Source organism: Triplophysa rosa, linkage group LG9 (genome assembly GCF_024868665.1).
Source record: "Triplophysa rosa linkage group LG9, Trosa_1v2, whole genome shotgun sequence".
Taxonomy (NCBI): Eukaryota; Metazoa; Chordata; class Actinopteri; order Cypriniformes; family Nemacheilidae; genus Triplophysa; species Triplophysa rosa.
In genome coordinates, this window is record NC_079898.1 from 205459 (window position 1) to 225977 (window position 20519).

Here is a 20519-nt window from a genome sequence, read left to right on the forward strand (position 1 = left end):
TTTTCTTTCGTTTTTCTTGTTATATATATTTTGTTCATTGTTGATTGTAGTACCTTTTGCACTCTTTATTGTTTTATGATTTAATAGTGACCCCATTTAACTGATTTTCATTTATTATTATTGGAGTTATTTATTTTGTTTTTGATCTTCCTTCAGGAGCTGAGGGCCCACGGGTGAAAAGAACTCTTAGTGGTGGTAGTGCTGTTTCACCGTTTGCCGTGTGATACCCTTGAAGTGAAGGCGTGTGTAATCTGAGTTCACGGTGTGTGTGGAAGTGTGATTTTTGGAAAGCTAGTCATAGTGATCATCCTCGTGGGTAATCTCAGCCCTGTCGGTTGGTGCATTTTGTTTGTTGATTTTGTTTAATGTTTTTCTTATGTTGTTTTTCTATTGTGACCAGTTTTCAGTTACTGTGTTCCAATAGTTATTTTCTTTCTCTTTTGTGATTTATTATGATTTCGTTTGATTTGTTTATGTCATTCTGTTTATGGATTCTCTGGTTTAGCGCAAGCTTCCAGGTTAAAGGGTGCCCAGAGTGGCTTCATACGAGTGAGACTGTTTTTAAGCATTTCTATTAAATAAAACCCTTTTTTATTTTTATATGATACCCATGTCTTCTTGCCTACCTTAAATTATTAGAGTGCGTACCTGTGTGCTTTAGAGATAAAGAAAAAGGTTTATTCCTGGGGTTATACCTTCCCAGGTGGCGTAGTCGGTTTTTTTTGGTCGTAAGTAGGTCTCGTGTTGAGAACGTATGAGACTCGGTTACACCCTGACGTTCCCACTACATTTTGGCGTAGCCCGCGAGGGGGTCCCGCTACATATTACTAATCAGAGACTGTAAAATATGTATATTCGATCACAATTATTATACGCATTTTCCTTTGAGCTAAACTAATTCCTTGACTGAAATTGATGTTTTAAATAACTCATTTCACGGATATGATCTTGAAAGATCTGGTGGAGAACCATATTTGGTGAGCTTTGCTCATCAATATAATAACGTTAGCTAAAACCGCTACATTTTATATATAATGTTATATAATATTTACATTAAAATAAAAAGGTTTTATTTTATTTTCACCACAATGCGAACTGTGCCTGGAATCGTCTTGGTTATGGATGCAACCTCGGTTCCCTGATGGAGGGAACGAGACGTTGTATCGAACTGACAGAATGCGGTTTGTCTTGAGAACCTATCATCTTCTGAGTATTTAGAAAAGGCCAATGAAAATTGGCGAATGAAATTTGCATGCCGGGCTCCTCCCCGGATTTCCGGGTATAAGAGGGAAGCCGGCGTGCTTATTCATTCACCTTTGGTCTGAGGAGCCTAAAGCATCCTCCCCCGACCGCTGGGGTGGGCGGCCAGTGTTGTGGCATGAGGGACATAACGTCTTGTTCCCTCCATCAGGGAACCGAGGTTACATCCGTAACCAAGACGTTCCCTTTCTGTCGGTCTCTCGACGTTGTGTCGAACCGACAGAATGGGGTTTGTCTTGAGAACCTATCATCTTCTGAGTATTTAGAAAAGGCCAATGAAAATTGGCGAATGAAATTTGCATGCCGGGCTCCTCCCCGGATGTCCGGGTATAAGAGGGAAGCCGGCGTGCTCATTCATTCACCTTTGGTCTGAGGAGCCTAAAGCATCCTCCCCCGACCGCTGGGGTGGGCGGCCAGTGTTGTGGCATGAGGGACACAACGTCTCGTTCCCTCCATCAGGGAACCGAGGTTACATCCGTAACCAAGACGTTCCCTTTCTGTCGGTCTCTCGACGTTGTGTCGAACCGACAGAATGGGGTTCCTATGGAAAACGCCACAGCACTGAGCCGCGTCACAATCTCTGCGGAGCGACGTTGACTGGCCTGGGCGAGTCAGACGAAGACGCTAACGCGAAATTATGACCCTCCAGTGGAGAGGAAGGGGGACCCAGAGCTTTCCACAAAAAGTTGGGAAGCCCCCTAACGCCGGCCGTCACGGGCGGAGGCCTAATTCTCTAAATGGCGAGAAGCCGCCCGGCACCGTACGGGCCACTGGGTAAGCATTATTCCCCCCTGGGGGGAAAAAAGCTGCAGAGGCCACTACCTACCGTAGGGAGGAATTAGTGGAGACACCACATGGTCTCACCATCAGGGGAGAACTCATGGGAAGAATGTGCGGACTGCAGGAGTTAACCGCAAGGTGGGAGTCCACCTGGGGAGGTCATGGGTTGCCAAGGTGGGAACCATTCATGAGGATACATCAGACGGAACAGCCCACGGAGGGGGGGTTACCACGTCTGGAGCACTAGGTCCGGTTAGAGCTATGTGGGAGATAACTCAACTGTTCCCCGGCCTAAGGGGGCAGGGCTGCTCTGCCCAGCCTGTCCCCTGGAAGGGTGCTTAGTGATGGATGGAATGCCTGTTCTTTACCCGAGGGGAAAGAAGTGAGGCGGGATCGCCACTGCTCCCCCCGGAGGGGGAAGGGCTTCCGCAGGCGTACGCCCTACCGGCTGCCGGTCCCACACCTTGCCAGGATGCGGGCTGACACCGGTTCCGCGCGTAGGTATTAGAACCTCACGGAGTTGTTAGGCATAGCCCAACCCGCAGCTCCGCAGATGTCTGCCAGAGAGGCGCCCTGAGCCAGTGCCCACGAGGGGTGTGCCTCACCCCCAACGGGCAGGGGCGAAATGAGATCGGTATGCCCTAACGAGGGCATCCACGATCCAGTGCGCCAGCCTCTGTTTGGAGACAGCCCTCCTGCTGACCTCCGAAACAGACAAAGAGCTGCTCAGAGCTTCTGGGCTCTGCGTGCGGTCCAAGTAGAGGCGCCGTGCGCGTACTGGACACAACACGGATAGGTTGGGTCTTCCTCCCCGGTGGGGAGCGCCTGCAGGTTCACCACCTGGTCTCTCGGGAGAGTGGTGGGAACCTTGGGCACGTAGCCGGGGCGGGGTCTCAAGATAACGTGAGAATCCCGGCCCCGAGTTCTAGGCAATCTGTGGACACGGAGGGTGCTTGTAGATCCCCTACCCTCTTGGAGGTGAGCGCCATGCGGAAAGCCGTCTTTATCAAGACTGAGAAAGAGCGGCAACCCCGAGAGGCTCGAAGGGGGCGGGGCCTCTTGAGGCCCGCCACCTAGGTCGCAAGAGGGTACGGAGCGCGGATAAGGTGGTCACCCTCTCGCGCCCCTTAGGAACCTAATGACCAGGTCGTGCTGTCCCAGAGGCTACCCAGCACTCGGGTCATGATGAGCGGCCGTAGCGGCTACATACATTCCCAGTGTGGAGGGGGAGAGGTTACTCCCCCGTCTCTCTTGAGGACGGGACAGCTCGTACCCGACCGAGCAACTCCGCGGGTCTTCTCGCCGAGAAGAGCACCAGGACGAGAAGAGGCGCCACCTATGGGCGTATAGCCGCCCAGTGGCCGAAGCCCTAGCCTGAGTGACGTCCCAACCGGACCGGGGGTGGGTCACTCAGGATCTCCTCGTCCCGTCCAGACATGGAGACCAGGTTTTGCCTGGGATGCCGTAACGTGCCCCTTCCCCTGGGGAAGCTGTCCGCCAGGGGGAGCGGCCAGGGGGGAGTTGTTGTCAGAGCCTCAGCTCCGAGAACCAAGTCCTGGTTAGGCCGAAGGGGCGTAACTAGTACCACTTGATGCTCCTCTTCCCTGGCCTTGCACAGGCCCTGTGCAATGAGGCTCACTGGGGGGAAGCGTACTTCCGCTTGTCCCGCGGCCAGCTGTGCGCAAGGGCATCCGTGCCGAGGGTACCTCGGACAGGGAGTACCCAAGCGGACAATGGGAGGAGTCCGGGGAGGCAACAGGACCACCTGTGCCTGGCCAAACTGCCCCCAAATGAGCCGGCTGCGCGGGGAGGGAGTCGCCACTCTCCGCAAGGCGTCAACTGACGAGAGAGCACATCGGCTGTCTGGTTCAGGACGCCTGGGATGTGTGTGGCTCGCAGGGAGCTGATCACCTGCTGACTCCAGAGGAGGAGGCGTCGGGCGAGTCATGTTAGCTGCTGTGAGTGAAGAATACGCCACAGCAGCTGTGCTGTCCGACCGGACCAGCACGTGCTTCCCTGCACGAGAGGAAGTCCCTCAATGCAAGTAGCACAACCCACAACTCTAGGCAGTTGAATGCCAACGCAGGCGGGGGCCCGTCCACCGCCCCGACACTGCTTGCCCGTTGCACACGGCACCCCTTAGGGTGTGTCGGCAGAAAAGCGTGTGACCAACGCCTGCTGCCGGTGTGCCACGCTCTCCAAGGAACTTGACTCTGCCGCCAGTGTTGGAGCGGTCGTATATGCATCGACCCGAGGGGGGGCCACCCCCGCCGAGGATGCCATGAATCCCAGGAGCCTCCTGTTACAGGGGGACCGCTGACTGTCTGATCTCAGGCAGTTCAACACTGACCGGGCGCGCTAGTCCTCGCGCCCCCCCCTGGGGGTGAGCGGGGCCGCCCGTGAGGACAGAGTCGAGTTCCATACCGAGAAAGAGGATGCTCTGCACCGGGGAGAGCTTGCTCTTATCTCAGTTGACCTGTGGCCCCACCGATCTAGGTGCCGGAGCACCAGGTCCCTGTGTGTACACCACAGATCTCGAGAGTGTGCCCAAACTTGAGCCAGTCGTCGAGATAGTTAGTACCCGTACACCTCCTTCCCAACGGGGAAGGAGGGCGGCTTCCACGACCTTCGTAAAGACTCGTGGAGACAGGGACAGACCGAAGGGGAGGACCCTGTACTGATATGCCCGTCCCTCGAACGCGAACCGTCGGAACGGCCGATGTCGAGGGAGGATCGAGACATGAAAGTACGCGTCCTTCAGGTCGATTGCCATGAACCAGTCCTGACGCCTGACGGACGCCAGGATGCGCTTCTGCGTGACCATCCTGAAAGGCAGCTAGTGTAGGTGCCTGTTCAGAACACACAGACCCAAGATAGGGCGCAACCCTCCGCCTTTCTTAGGGACAATGAAGTACGGGCTGTAAAACCCGCTGAACACCTCGGCCGGTGGGACGGGCTCGATCGCTCCCTTCACCAGAAGGGAGGCGACCTCCGCCCGAAGTACGGGGGCATCCCTGCCTCTGCCTGAGGTAAAAGGACGTCCCGGAACTTGGGCGGACGTGTAGCGACTGAATCGCGTAGCCGAGACGGATCGTCTTCCTCAGCCCGCCTGACAGTCTGGGGGCTCCCAGAACTGTGACAGGGGACTAGAGGTTGATCTGCTTCATCGCCCCCGCGGAGGGTGGTTCGATGGCTAGCAGTACGGATTCCTTGCCAGGGGAGGCCCCCCGGGGAGGAGATCGGCTCTGCCATATTTCCTGCCTGGCGACTGCGCAGCTCAACGCACTGTCTGACTGAGAGTGCTGAGGGCTGGTGTTTATACTCGACATTGCGCTTTGCCATGACGCAACGTCGAGTTTGCCGTTCACCGTCGTGCAGAGGGTGAGAGCGGCTGAGGTAACCCAGAGAGAGAGGAAACTCTCCTTTTTGAGAGTAAGTGGGCGCCAGCCCCCCAGAGGGGGCCAGCAGATGGAGGGACGGGGCAGGAACCGTCCCTATCCGACCTCCAGCGCTGTGGCTGGGGTCGGGCCCAATGGTAGCCTCGATCCCCCTGAGGTGATCCCATGACAGCCGCTGCCCGCGGCTGCTGATGGGGCGATGGTCTCCTCTTCGCTGTCTCCTCCAGGTCACTGGAGGGCGTTGAAGAGGACCAGGGCTGCTGGGAAGCAGACAGTGCACGGGACTCGACGGCCGAGGCGGCCGAGTTGCGGCACGGAGGACTGCTTTTTACTGTCGAGAACCCTCCACAGTAACACCAACCAGCCCCCCCTTGCGAGACGGGTACGTCGAGAAAGCGGACCTTCTCAGCGTTACTCATCTGCGCAAGTATCGGCCAGAGGAGTTCCTCATGGACCACAAGTGTGGACATCGTCCGACCCAGGGCCCCCGTGGTCACCTTGGTCGCCCGTAGAGCGAGGTCGGTGACGGCGCGGAGTTCCTGCATAAGCGCTGGGTCGGTCTTACCCTCGTGGAGCTCTCTCAACGCCCTGGCCTGGCAGGAGCCATAGCGTGGAGAGAGGAGGCAGCCTGGTCCGCCGCAATGTAAGCTCTCGACACCAGAGATGCCGAGACACCACATGCTTTGGACGGGAGTCTAGGTCGAGCCCCCCCAGGTGGCCGCCACCTACGGGCACGAGTGCACCGCGGCGGCAACTCCACCTGGGGACACCGACGCATCCTCCAGCTGTCTCAACCTCGAGGGAAGAGAGGGTGACAGAACTTTGTTTGACGTGAAACGTGCCGGAAGGGGCGTTCCAGGTCTTGCAAAGTTCCTCATGCACTTCCGGTAAACACGGCACTGGGGGCGGGCGCGGCTTGGAGCCGCGCTCAAACCCGAGGCGCCATGTAGCCAGCCGCGAACGCCGGGAGAGGCAGTGCGGGCACTGCAACCCAACACTCACGGCGGCCCGGGAAAGCATGGCCGACATCTCGACATCCGCTTTTTCCTGGGCTCGACCCCCCGAGGGAGGGAGCCCGAAGAATCGTCGGAGTCGGATGGCAGTACGTCACCCCCCGATGCTGCAAGAGACCTCTCATCATCACGCATCGTGTCCGAATACGTGATTGAGGAATAAGACGGCGGACCGTCTTTTTTGGGGAACGGTCAGACGAGCGAAACGAGGTGTGAACGGTCCGTGAGCCGTGGCTGGCGGATTATCGCTCACAGTAATCCTCTTCTCACCCTCGCTGCTTGCCATAGCGGACGGCAGGGCCGTAGTCCTGCCGCCACGGAACGGGGAGCAAACGAGGTGGTGGCTGAGTCCCGGGGGACACAGCCACCTGTGACGCAACGTCTGAATCGTCACCGCCCGCAGTGCGGGCAGGACGTATCCACAACGTCTGCCCCAGCGTACTGGAAGCAGGCATTGTGTCCGTCCCCCTCCTCGATGAGTGTGTTGCACCCATGAGAACAGCGGGACAAGCCACGCTGGAGAAATTTGCTCTTTTAGAAAAGGAAATTTGCTCGAACACCTCCGGAACTGCCGAGACGCCCAGGGGAGAGTCACTGCAGGAAGGGACCGTCCGCTGTCCACGTCGTAGATTCCAGCAGAAAGAATGATCACCCAGATCGTAGAGAAGCTCACCAGATGCGTAGGCTCTGAAGAACAAAAGGTGAATGAATGAGCACGCCGGCTTCCCTCTTATACCCGGACATCCGGGGAGGAGCCCGGCATGCAAATTTCATTCGCCAATTTTCATTGGCCTTTTCTAAATACTCAGAAGATGATAGGTTCTCAAGACAAACCCCATTCTGTCGGTTCGACACAACGTCGAGAGACCGACAGAAAGGGAACCCATATTACCCCTAGAAAAGTGGTTCTCTGTGCTGGAGAAAGCACACTCTTCTTGGTATTCAGCCTCAGCCCTAGTTCTCTCATATGTGTGAGAACAACATCTCGATGTTGAACTGCCAGTTGTTCTGACTCTGCTAGAATAAGCCAATCGTCTATGTAATTTAACACGCGAATGCCTTTCATGCGCAGCGGAGCTAGAGCTGCATCCACACACTTCGTGAATGTGCGTGGAGACAGCGCCAGGCCGAACGGAAGAACCCGGTATTGATATGCTTTGCCCCCGAAAGCAAACCTCAAAAACTTTAAGTGATGAAAAAAAATGGAGACGTGGAAATACGCGTCCTTTAGATCGATCGTGACAAACCAGTCCTCGGATCTGACTTGTCCTACAATCTGTCTCAAAGTCACTATCTTGAACTTGAGTCGCTTCACTGCCCGATTTAGAAAATCTAAAATCGGACGTAATCCCCCGTCTTTTTTCGGAACAATAAAATACCGACTGTAAAAGCCCGAGTTTATTTCGTGAGGAGGAACGATCTCTATTGCCTCCTTGCACAATAGCGTTTTTACTTCTTGTTCCATCACCAGAGCCTGCTCGGGGCACACCTCGGTGTACAAAACCCCGTTGAAGCGGGGCGGGCAGACTTGAAATTGGATCCGGTAACCCTGCTCTACCGTGCGCAGGACCCATCGTGACACATTTGGCAGACTTTTCCATGCTGTTAAATGGTCCACTAAGGGGACTAGTCTCTCGGGACCAGCCTCTGGTGATATTACCCTGGGGACCGCTGCCGCTCGGCATGACTGGCCGAGCCAGCATAACTCCTCAAAGGCACCGAGGAGGAACAGGCACCGTATTATGAGGTGCGAGCCGATGCTCCCCGGGGGGACATGCCCTCAGAGGTCCCGACATGCTGTCAGGACTTTTTCTTGTACTCCGCCTTCCTCGCCTGAATGACCCAGTCCTAGGTTTGTCTGCCTGCGGATGGGAATATCTTCCCGAACCCCACGCCTTCTGGGGTGGAGCTCGAGAAGCAACACTCTGCCTCTGGCGCTCACGGTGGCTAGTAGACGCCTGTGGCTGTTCCCGCCCAGCTGCCCCGGGAGTCTGTCCGCGGCGGGGGAGATAAAGTTTGAACGCCGCCGCCTGCTTCTTAGCCTCCTCGAATCTCTCAACAACGGTGTCAACCGTGTTGCCGAAAAGACCCGTAGGAGCGGGGCTTCCAGAAGGAACGACCTGTCAGATGGTTTCATGTCTGACAGGTTCAGCCACAAGTGCCTCTCAGTGGCTACCATAGCACCCATGGAGCGGCCCAAAGAACGGGCCGCCTCACGAGTAGCACGAAGCGAAACATCCAAAGCATGACGGACGGCTTGTAAGACATCCGCCGCCACCACCCCAGTATCGACTAATTCCTGCAGTGCATCAGCCTGATACGTCTGAAGCAGTGCCACAGAGTGTAAACACGCCCCCGACTGCCCCGCTGCCGCATACGCCTTGCTAACCAAAGTCGATTTCACCCTGCATGGCTTTGTTGGTGTAAAGAGGTTAAAATAAAAAGGAAGGAAGGAAACAGGGTCGGCGTGGCTGAGAGGATATTTTAATGTTCAAAACAAAAGAAAATAATATTTAAATGCCTCCAGGCAGAATCTCTCGCTCTCTCGTTCCTTCACGTTCTCCCGCTCTTTTCGATCTCTCGCTCGCTCGTTCCTCTTTCAGCTCAGCCAAACTCTCCTCTCCATTGTTCTCCCCTTGTGCTGGTTTTTATCCTCTTCTCGCCAATCACTGAAACAAGAGACAGGTGTTTATGATCAGCCTTTGACCTACTTATTTCCCGCCGGTTTCCTGCCCCTCTCTCCTCAGACTTCGCTAAACCACGCTCCCCTCGCCACATACCCCCACCGCCCGACTCAGGCCGGGGCCCCATCCGGCCTGCAGCCTCCTCCCCCCCCTCCTGGAGAGAAAGTCGGCTACCACCATCTGGGTCCCCGGTCTGTGGACCACCTGAAACTTAAAGGGTTGTAAGGCCAGATACAAACGGGTGATCCGCGCGTTGGTATCTTTCATCCGGTGGAGCCATTGGAGGGGCGCGTGGTCCGAACAGAGCGAAAACTCCCTGCCCAGGAGATAATAGCGGAGGGTGAGGACGGCCCATCTGATTGCCAAGCATTCCTTCTCAATGGTGCTGTACATAGTCTCTCTCCTCGAGAGCTTCCGACTAATGTACAGCACCGGCCATTCCTCACCCTCTACCTCCTGGGACAGGACTGCTCCCAGCCCTCTGTCCGACGAGTCAGTCTGTAAGAGAAAGGGGAGATCGAAATTAGGAGCGTGCAATAGCGGACCGCCACACAGAGCAGCCTTTATTTGGGTGAAAGCCTGCTGGCACGGCTCCGACCACTGGACGGAATTTGGTGCCTCCTTTTTAGTGAGGTCAGTCACCCAGGAACTGCCTCACCTCCTTTTTGGTCTTGGGCCTCGGTGAGGCTGCAATCGCTGCCGTCTTATCAATTTGGGGACGCACCTGCCCGTGACCCAAGTGGAAGCCCAGATACCTAACCTCCACTCGCCCAATTGCACACTTCTTCGGGTTCGCCGTGAGTCCCGCTCCTCTCAGCGACCTCAAGACCGCATTTAAATGCTGCATATGCCGCTGCCAATCATTACTATAGATGATGATGTCATCCAAGTAAGCAGCGGCATATGCCGCATGTGGACGCAGTAGGCGGTCCATGAGACGCTGAAAGGTAGCTGGGGCTCCGAATAAGCGGAAAGGAAGTGTGACAAATGGGTGTAAACCAAACGGCGTAGTGAAAGCTGTTTTTTCTTTGGATAAAGGAGATAAGGGGATCTGCCAATACCCTTTTGTCAAATCCAATGTCGAAAAAAAATGAGCCGAACCTAGCCGATCAAGCAATTCGTCAATCTGTGTGGCGGCCCGCTATTGCACGCTCCTAATTTCGATCTCCCCTTTCTCTTACAGACAGACGCGTCGGACAGAGGGCTGGGAGCAGTCCTGCGGACATGCCACGCTGGAGAAATTTGCTCCAGAGAAAAGAATTTGTTTTTAGAGAAAAAACTTGAACACTTCTGGAACCGCTGAGACGCCCAGGGAAAGTCGCCGCAGGAAGGGACAGTCCGCTGCATCACGTCGTAGAGCCGGCAGTCTTGAAGTTGCTACTTGTAGCGAAGTCTGTTGGTCATGAGCGAAGGCTCCGAAGAACAAAAGGTGACTGAATGAGGCACGCCGTCTCCCTTTTATACCCGGATATCCGGGGCAGAGTCCAGCATGCAAATTTCATTCGCCAATTTCATTGGCCTTTTCTAAGAAGTTGGAAGCGATTGGTTCTCAGGGACGAACCCCATCTGTCGGCTCGACACAACGTCGAGAGACCGACAGAAAGGGAACTAGACTAGCCTTTGTTCAAACTACTTAATTTTTCTGTCTGTTGAAATAAAATTTGCACATAGAGTTTACTTAATTTTAGCATTTCTGTAGTCATTTTTTTGTGTGTGTGATTTACTTAACTTTAAGAATTCAAATTTTTTTTAATTGAATTTAACTCAATTTTTTAATTTCCATATTACACATTTCAATTTGGATGAACCTTGTCTATCCAAATCCAAATTTGTATTTTTAAGTTACATGTACTCTAATTTCCTAATTAGAAACAGAGTTTCTATTAAAACTATAAATGCAAATTGTTTATTTTTAACTGCTTCCTGAACTGGCTCGAAAATGTCACAATTGGTGAGACAAATGTTATGTAGAATGGCACAGCAAGCAATCACAGCAAGTAAGCAATCACAGCAAGTCTGCCTTAACCTCCAAAGCTTTAAAGAAGATGTTCCGCCACCTTGATTTCATGATGCCAAAAGATCTCTCGATGATGCTTTGTGCCTTGGAATGGTGGTGGTTGAATTGGGCTTGTATTGGACTTGTGACTGGCTCCCTGTATGGAGTTATTAGAGGAATGGGCTGGGAGATACAGGGGTACCCACCAACCCCAAGGATAAAAAAATTGTCAGGTTTCAAAACTCTTGAATCATGAACTGATCCTGGGTATCCTACAGATATGTCTAAAAACTTGCCACGATGGTCGCAAGCTGCTTGTAGCTGGATTGAGTAGAACAATTTGCGGTTGAGGTAGCACTGAGCATGTGTACTAGGTGGCTTGATTCTCATTTGGCATCCATCGATGCTACCCACAGCTTTTTTGAAAGCTGCAGATTTGGCAAGGTTTGCAAATCCATCTCCAATGTCCTGCAATTGTTCAACAGATGGAAAGTGAATTACTTTGGCTCTTATGTCCACAATCTTCTGGGCCACGCGGTGCACAACCTCATGTACAGTGGAACAGGGTATGTCGAAAGTTCTGGATACAACACGATAGGAAATTGCCAACCAATTTCCAACCAATTTCCAACCAATTGCCAACCAAAACACAAAAATGAACACGACCACGATGATAATGGCCGCGAAGACAGGAGAAGAGATGTGTTATTGTCTGGCTTTTCAGCCTGTAGTCAGGTCTCAGATCACTAACTCCATCATAGAACATTGACAGGGCTGGGATGTGATGGTTGATGTGGCAGCAGTGGGTGGGAGACAATCCAATCTAAAATGTTTGTAACAACATTTCATTAACATAATGTATGTGATCTTATCGTTTTGAATCATCTTTAGTCATTTGCTCTTCATTTAAGTGACAGTTCACACAAAAGTGAACATCCAAGCATCATTTGCTCGCACTCTTGTCATGCAAACCTGTATTTGTTCCGCAGAACACAAAAGAAGATATTTTGAAGACTGTTAGCAATGGCAATAACCATTGACTTGCATTGGTTTCGTGTGCATACAATAGAAGTGAATAGGTGCCGGCGCTGTTCGGTTAACAACATTCTTCAAAATATCCTCTTTTGTGTTCTGCAGAAGAAAGAAAATCATACAGGTTTGAAATGACAAGTGGGTGAGTAAATAATGACAGAATTTTTATTTTTGGGTGAATACGTTATTTGTTTTTGGGACAAAGTAATTGACAGTAAAGAACCAAGTAATGTATGTACAGTGCTGCTGCTTATTTTATGTATACAACTAATAATTGCTCAAGTTCAGTTTGTTTCACATTAAATGTTTAGGGGTCACTTGTTTCATTATTATTATGAAATTCTTACATTCAGTTAATGACCATACAGGTAGAGAGCTATTGCGTTTACTTTAAGCTTGCTAACTTCCTGACAGACTTACAAGATGCTGACGCCTCTGTCTTAGGATCATACATCGTAATTGTTGTCTGTAAATTGTTTGACTTCTCTACTTTTTTCACAATAAAAGAAGCTGAAGAATAAGCAATGCAACGATTTTGTACATTTTAGAAGGCCACGGTCACGCTAACGGTGAGTGAATCAGCAACTTGTCTCTGAGGAGAAATTGGTCCATAAACGCTCGTGCAGGAGCACTGCACGTCACAAAAAGTATGGATTTATTATAAATTGAGATATTTACATATATGCATTTTTTACACAAATAAAAATATTGTACAAAATCCATGTTGGTTGTGAATGCGTTGTTTACACAAAGAAAATATGTATTATTTACACAATACAATATTTGTTGTGTGTCTATTACTTACACATAAAAATTACTGTTATTTACGTAAAGATTATACTGCAAGCCCGAACTACGAAACACTTTGTGTCCGAATTCATTCACTCGTTTTCATTCACTACTTTAAGTGGACTATATTAGTGGACTAATGTAGGGAATAGTGAATGAGTGTGTAGGGGGCTATTTCGGACACAGCCTCAGATTCCCGTCTCCAGACCAACACCACTCACACCGGTAACTTCAAACTCAAAATAGAAACATGTATAAATAACAGATACAACAAAACTAATTTGTGTGCACTCCAAATCAGTAATGATGTAAATAAAGATGTGATGCATGTGTAAATAAAGAATTAATGATTACTGATCGAGTTGTGTACTTCTTGTTCCAATGACTAAATATTCAAATGGCCAAGTAAAGTTTAACTATAACTCAGATCCTTCATAAGCAAGTATGTATGTGTATATGGTGTGTACGGGAAGAGAGAGAGAGACAACAGACCGAAGTTTTTGGTGCCGCCAGTTTCTGGACAGTCACATTATGCACTGCAAAAACTGAAATCTAAGAAAGTTTGAAAAAGCTTATTTCTAGAAAATGTGTCTTGTTTTTTGCCATTAAAGATAAATAGTCTTATAAAATACATTGCATATTAGACTATAAATCTTAATTTAAGAAAATGTATCTTCTTTGGTCTAGGCAAGTAAATGTTAACTCATTTTGAGCAAGATTTTACTAGAAACAAGTGATAGCTATAGAGCCAAATATGGAGCATGTTCAGTTAGATTGTTGTGCTAATTTTAAGACTGATACCACCCCTAAAAATTCTAATTTCAAGAACCTTGAGAAAGGATTGTTTTTTTGTTTTGTTTTTTTATGATTGAGTCTGCATGCATTTCTCAAGGTTCTTGAAATTGAAATTTTTAGGTGTGGTATCAGTCTTAAAATTAACACAACAATCTAACTGAACATGCACTTGGGCTTTATAGCTATCACTTGTTTCTAGTAAAATCTTGAGCAAGATTTTACTAGAAACAAGCAAAAGCTGAAATCTAAAGGTCTTTGCACATACAATCCGAAATTTTCGTATACGTTATTTCGTATTCGTCATCCTAAAAATTCGTCACGGACAGAAACCTTGCACACTGAGTCCAGTGCGTATTTATTAATCCGTTGTGAAAAGAAAATCGCAAAACAATACAAAATGGAGTCTTCAAGCAGTGATGACGATTTTGTTGTCCTCTCTCTTCTTAAAATGAGAAAATCAAAGAGGAAATATTGGGTCCATCCAGTCCTGAGGTTACGTAACGAGGAAGGAGAGTTCCACCTCCTTATCAAGGAACTGCGGGATTATCCTGACCGATTTAAAATTTACTTCAGGATGTCAGTTGCTCAGTTTGATGCTTTGCTAGCGATACTGAAGCCACATATTAAAAAGAAGACCACCAATTTCCGTGAACCAATTGATCCTGAACAGAGACTGGCAGTATGTCTAAGGTGTGGACACACACACGCACCAAACTGTGGCATCGGACGAGTTTTACATTAGGGACAGTTCACCTAAAAATGAAAATTCTGTCACCCTCGAGTTGTTCCAAATCTGTGAAGACAGAGGAATTATTTGGAAGAATGTTTAACCAAATAGTTCTTGGACCCCACTGACTACCATAGTAGGACAAAATACAATGTAGGCCTATATGTAAATGTATAAAGCTATTTTTTCCTACTATGGTCATCAGGGGGGTCCAAGAACTGTTTGGTTACAAGCATTAAGTTAAACTGGAATAATGCATTGGTAATGATAATTACATCAAAACTGGTTATCTTAAATGGTTGTGAATAATCTTTTCAAACATTTTAAACGTACAAAATATTATAATAGTAATATTACAATACAAAAACTGTATATAAATCACAGCACCAAACAACACCGTTATTTTGTGTGCTATATAATATGCTATAATGTTCTATAATATTTGCATATTTTAGGTATCTGAGCACCGGGAACTCATTTACCACCATCGCCAGCAGTTTTAGGTTGGGCATCAGCACTGTAGGGATGATTGTGAGGGAGACCTGTGACCAAATCTGGCTTCAGCTCAAGGACACTTACATGCCAACTCCAACAGAGGACATCTGGAAACACACAGCGAGGAGGTTCAATGAAAGGTGAAACTTCCCTAATTGTTTTTTTTTTCTTTTATTCTTGAACATAATACAATGACCACAGATCACAAGTGCATTCCAATATACATCATAAATGCATACATTCTCGAGGAAAATAATAATAATAATAAAAGTTCACAACCAGACAATTTAGGTTTATGTTGACCTGCCAATACTTTGCAAGATGATGTGTGAATTCCTGGGACCTATATAATTAAAAAAGGGGGTCCATATTTGGTAAAACATATCTATTTTCCCTTTTGACCAATAGGTAATATATTCCAGTGGTAGTGAGTCAAATATCACTTTATGCCACTCTGAAACTGTCGGTGGTTTATCAGAGATCCATTTAAGAAAAATGCTCTTACGGGCAGCATAAGTAAGGACATTAAATAACCTTCTGCTTGGAGTACTCTTTATATTATTATCAGTAATACCTAACAAGAAATACAGTGGATTGAAGTCACATGCTGTATTAAATATCAGACTTAGTCTCCTACAAATCTGTACCCAGTAAGCTCCAATATATCTACATTTCCATGTGCAGTGAACAAAGTCACCCTCTTCGACCTTGCACTTTAGACAATAAGGTGAATTATTTGAGTTGAACTTATGTCTACGCAGAGGAGTAATTTGAAGTCGATGTAGAAGTTTGTACTGCAGTTCTTTAGTTCTATTACAGATTGATATATTGCCAGCATGCTGCCAAATTTGTGTCCAACTATCTGCATCAATTGAAATCCCCAAATCCTGCTCCCAAGTAGTTTGGGTTGTTTCAGTATTGACTTTTGCTCCTTGTAGGAGGGCCTCATAGCACCGCTTTATTAGTGACCTCCTTGAGCTATTGTTCAGGAGCACCTGTTCTGTTGGGGTTGGGCAGCTGGAAAATTCAGGGCTGATGTTCTTCTAATGCTGATGAAACTTCTAATTTGTAAATATCTGAAAAATTTATTTTGGGGTAATTTAAACGTAGCTCGCAACTGTTCAAATGATAATAGCACCTCTTTTTCAAACAGATCTTTTATAGTGGTTATACCAAGACCCCTCCACAAAATATAACCATTATCCATTATCCCTGGCTGAAAATCAAAATTTCCTTGCACCGGAGTAATAGACGACAGAGTTTTAGCTTTTCCCTCCCAACTCCTGATTAATTTCCACGCTCGTAAAGTATTACAGACAATTCTGTTCTGCCCTAAGCCAGATATTCTTTTAACATCTAGAGCAAAGAGAAGAGAGGCCAGTGAGATTGGCAGCCCATCAACTAAGTTGAGTGATTCAATGTCTAACCAGACTGACTCCGGGTCATTTCTCACCCACTCAAAAATATAGCGAAACTGGGAGGCAAGCTGGTACAACCTAACATCCGGAACTGCAAAGCCCCTCTTGCTACCAGGTAGTTGCATCTTAGCAAATTTCAATCTTGGTTTCCTCCGACTCCAAATAAACGAGCTGAACCAGCCATTTATGTGTTTGACCGTGATTGAGTTTAGGAGAATTGGGATCATTTGAAATAAATACAGAAAACGGGGCAGGATTATCATCTTAATAAGAGCTATTCTTCCTAACATGGACAGCGGCAGGGGAGATCTCTACATCTATGCAGATCCTCATGTACTCGTCGTAGGAACGGGTCGTAATTAGTCTTATACATTTGCTGTAACATCGGAGTGACAAATATTCCAAGACAGGTAAAGCCCTTTTTCACCCATTTAAAAGGAAAAGAGGCTGGAGGGGTAAGAGACCTTTGCCTCCCTAGAGGCATAGCCTCTGATTTGGAAAAATTAATTTTATAACCCGAAATCTCACTAAACTGTTCGATGACCTCCATAATCATTGGAACAGACTCCTCCGGTCGGGTAACAAACAGAAGAATATCATCCGCGTACAAAGCGATTTTATGGTGTTTACCATTAACTAGAATGCCAGAAATATGTGGATTGCATCTCACTGCCTCAGCCAGGGGTTCAATAACCATTGCAAAAAGCAAGGGCGACAGAGGGCAGCCCTGCCTGGTGCCCCTCTCTAAACTGAAATTCTATGAACGCCTACCATTCGTAATAACTGCAGCTATTGGACTATCATACATTATCTTTACCCATCGAATAAAATTATTCCCCAATTGAAATAAATTCAGTGTATAAAACAAAAACTCCCATTCAACCCGGTCAAAAGCTTTTTCCACATCTAAAGAAATAACCATACTATTTAATTTTTGATATTGTGCTAACTGAATAATATTAAGTAATCTTCTCATATTTTCATTAGAGTAGCAGCCATAAATGAACCCAGTTTGGTCAGCTTTTATAATTCCCGGTAATATCTTCTCTAGTCTCAAAGCAGCAATTTAAAATCTGTATTTAGAAGGCTAATAGGTCTGTATGATGAGCACTCATACTCTGATTTTCCTTTCTTAAGGATAAGACTAATATTGGCCTCTCTAAGAGATCTGGGTAGAGAATACTGTTCAAAACAAAAATGTAACATCTGGAGCAGCGGTTCCAGCATCAGAGAGTGAAATTCTTTATAAAACTCTACACTAAAACCATCAGGTCCCGGTGCCTTCCCTGATTGCGTAATTTGCAAGGTCTCCATTAGCTCCTCTTTATCTATAGGCTGATTTAACTTCCGTTTCTGTCTGTCTCTCGACGTTGTGTCGAACCGACAGAATGGGGTTTGTCTTGAGAACCTATCATCTTCTGAGTATTTAGAAAAGGCCAATGAAAATTGGCGAATGAAATTTGCATGCCGGGCTCCTCCCCGGATGTCCGGGTATAAGAGGGAAGCCGGCGTGCTCATTCATTCACCTTTTGTTCTTCAGAGCCTACGCATCTGATGAGCAGCTTCCAGATCTTCGCTGATCTTCCAGTTCTTCGCTGGTATCCTGCTGGAATCTACGACGTGGTGCAGCGGACGGTCCCTTCCTGCAGCGACTTTCCCCTGGGCGTCTCGGCAGTTCCAGAAGTGTCTGAGCACTTTTTTTCTAAAAGAGCAAATTTCTCCAGCGTGGCATGTCCCGCTGTTCTCTTGGGTGCGACGCGCTCATTGAGGAAGGGGATGGACACGATGTCTGTCTCACGTGTTTGGGTCTCCAGCACGCTGAGGCAGCCTTCGTGGATACATCTTGCCCGCACTGCGGGAAGATGCCTATCCAGACGTTGCGGTCACGGGTGGCTGTATTCTTTATGGGTAAAGCCACCACCTCGTCTGTTACCCGATCCGTGACGGCAGTGACTACGGCCCTGCCGCCCGTTTCAGTTAACACCGGGGGTGATATGGGGATCACCGTGAACGTTAGACCGCCAGCCACAGGCTCACGGACCGTTCACGCCCCGTCACGCTTGTCTGACCATCCCTTAAGAGACGGTCCTACCCCGTCTTGTTCCTCCGCCACGTACTCGGGAGTGCGTGACGAAGATGAGATGTCGATCGCAGCATCGGAGGGCGACCTCTTGGCATCCGACCCCGACGATTCCTCGGAGCTCCCTCCCCCGGGGGGTCGAGCCCAGGAAGAAGCGGACGTTGAGATGTCAACCATGCTCTTCCGGGCCGCCGCGAGCATTGGGCTGCAGTGCACAGCACCGCCTTTACCCCAGCGCTCGCGGTTGGATACGTGGTACCTGGGGTCTGAGCGCGGCTCCAAGCCGCGCCCAGCGCCGGTCCCGTATTTCCCGGAGGTGCATGAGGAGCTGAGTAAGACTTGGAACGCGCCCCTCACGGCTCGTTCCAATCAGAAAGGCTCAGTCGCCCTTACTTCCCTCGATGGTGGGGCGGCCAGGGGCTATGTCGAGATCCCCCAGGTGGAGCGTGCTGTCGCGGTGCACCTATGCCCGCAGACAGCGGCCACCTGGAGGGCTCGGCCTAGACTCCCATCCAAGGCGTGTAAGTTTTCGGCATCGCTGGTGTCGAAGGCTTACACGGCTGCGGGTCAGGCCGCCTCCTCCCTCCACGCCATGGCCATCCTGCAGGTCCACCAGGCCAAGGCGTTGAAGGAGCTCCACGAGGGTAAGACCGACCCAACGGTTATGCAGGAACTCCGTACCGCCACTGATCTCGCTCTACGGGCGACTAAGGTGACGGCACGGGCCTTGGGTCGGGCGATGTCCACCATGGTGGTCCAAGAGAGGCACCTCTGGCTCAACCTTGCGCAGATGCGGGACGCCGAGAAGGTTCGCTTTCTCGACGCCCCCATCTCGCAGGGAGGGCTGTTTGGTGACACCGTTGAGGATTTCTCTCAGCAGTTCTCAAAGGTGAAGAAGCAGACGGAGGCTATCAGACACATCCTGCCCCGCCGTGACTCGGCCGCCGTCAGGCCTTCGAGATCCCGAGCAGCGTCTGCTTCCCGGCAGCCTCGAACCCTCTTTGACTCCGAATCCGGCTCCAGTTCCCCCTTCTCAGGCTGCCTCCCGGAAAAGGACGTCAAAGAGGAAACTGCCTCCCCGTCAGCAGCCGTCACAAAAGCAGAAGCGGCCCTGACGGAGAGACCCCAGGGAGATTGAGACCGGGCCCGATTCCAGCCACCACATCGCTGGGTCGGATAGGGACGGTTCCTGCCCTGTCCTACCATCAGCTGGTCCCCCCTTGGGGGCCAGCGCCCACTTCCTCACAAAAAGAGTTTCCTCTCTCCCTGGGTTTTCACAGCCGTTCCCACCCTCTGGTCGACGGTGGACGGCAACTCGATGTTGCGTCACGACGAAGCGCAATGTCGAGTATAAACACCAGCCTTCAGCACTCTCAGACAGACAGTGCGTTGAGCTGGACAGTCGCCAGGCAGGAAAAACAGCAGAGCCGATCTCCTCCCCGGGGGACCTCCCCCGGCAAGGAATCCGTACTGCTAGCCATCGAACCACCCTCCGCGGGGGCGATGAAGCAGATCAAACCTCTAGTCCCCCTGTCTCGGTTTCTGGGAGCTTGGTCTCAGCTTCCCAGACTGTCAGGCTGGCTGAGGAAGACGATCCGTCTCGGCTACGCGATTCAGTTCGCTACACGTCTGCCCAAGTTCCGGGGCGTCCTTTTTACCTCAGTCAGAGGCAGGGATGCACCCGTACTTCGGGCGGAGGTTATACCCGGACAGAAGGAGGTCCTTCTGGTGAAGGGAGCGATCGAGCCCGTCCCACCGGCCGAGATGTTCAGCGGGTTCTACAGCCCATACTTCATTGTCCCCAAGAAAGGCGGGGGGTTGCGCCCTATCTTGGATCTGCGTGTTCTGAACAGGCACCTACACAAGCTGCCTTTCAGGATGGTCACGCAGAAGCGCATCCTGGCGTCCGTCAGGCATCAGGACTCGTTCATGGCAATCGACCTGAAGGATGAGTACTTTCATGTCTCGATCCTCCCTCGACACCGGCTGTTCCTGCGGTTCGCGTTCGAGGGACGGGCATATCAGTACAGGGTCCTCCCATTTGGTCTGTCC

At 49.8% G+C, this 20519-nt stretch overlaps 1 protein-coding gene across 1 annotated transcript; it reads left to right on the top strand.

Annotated features, from left to right (window-relative positions):
- Nucleotides 1–17968: 17968 nt before the first annotated feature.
- Nucleotides 17969–19421, top strand: LOC130558871 (uncharacterized). Its single transcript, XM_057341578.1, has 2 exons — nucleotides 17969–19313; nucleotides 19357–19421. Exons 1-2 carry the CDS (start codon nucleotides 18118–18120, stop codon nucleotides 19358–19360), a joined length of 1200 nt encoding a protein of 399 aa, XP_057197561.1. The 5' UTR covers nucleotides 17969–18117; the 3' UTR covers nucleotides 19361–19421.
- Nucleotides 19422–20519: the final 1098 nt, after the last annotated feature.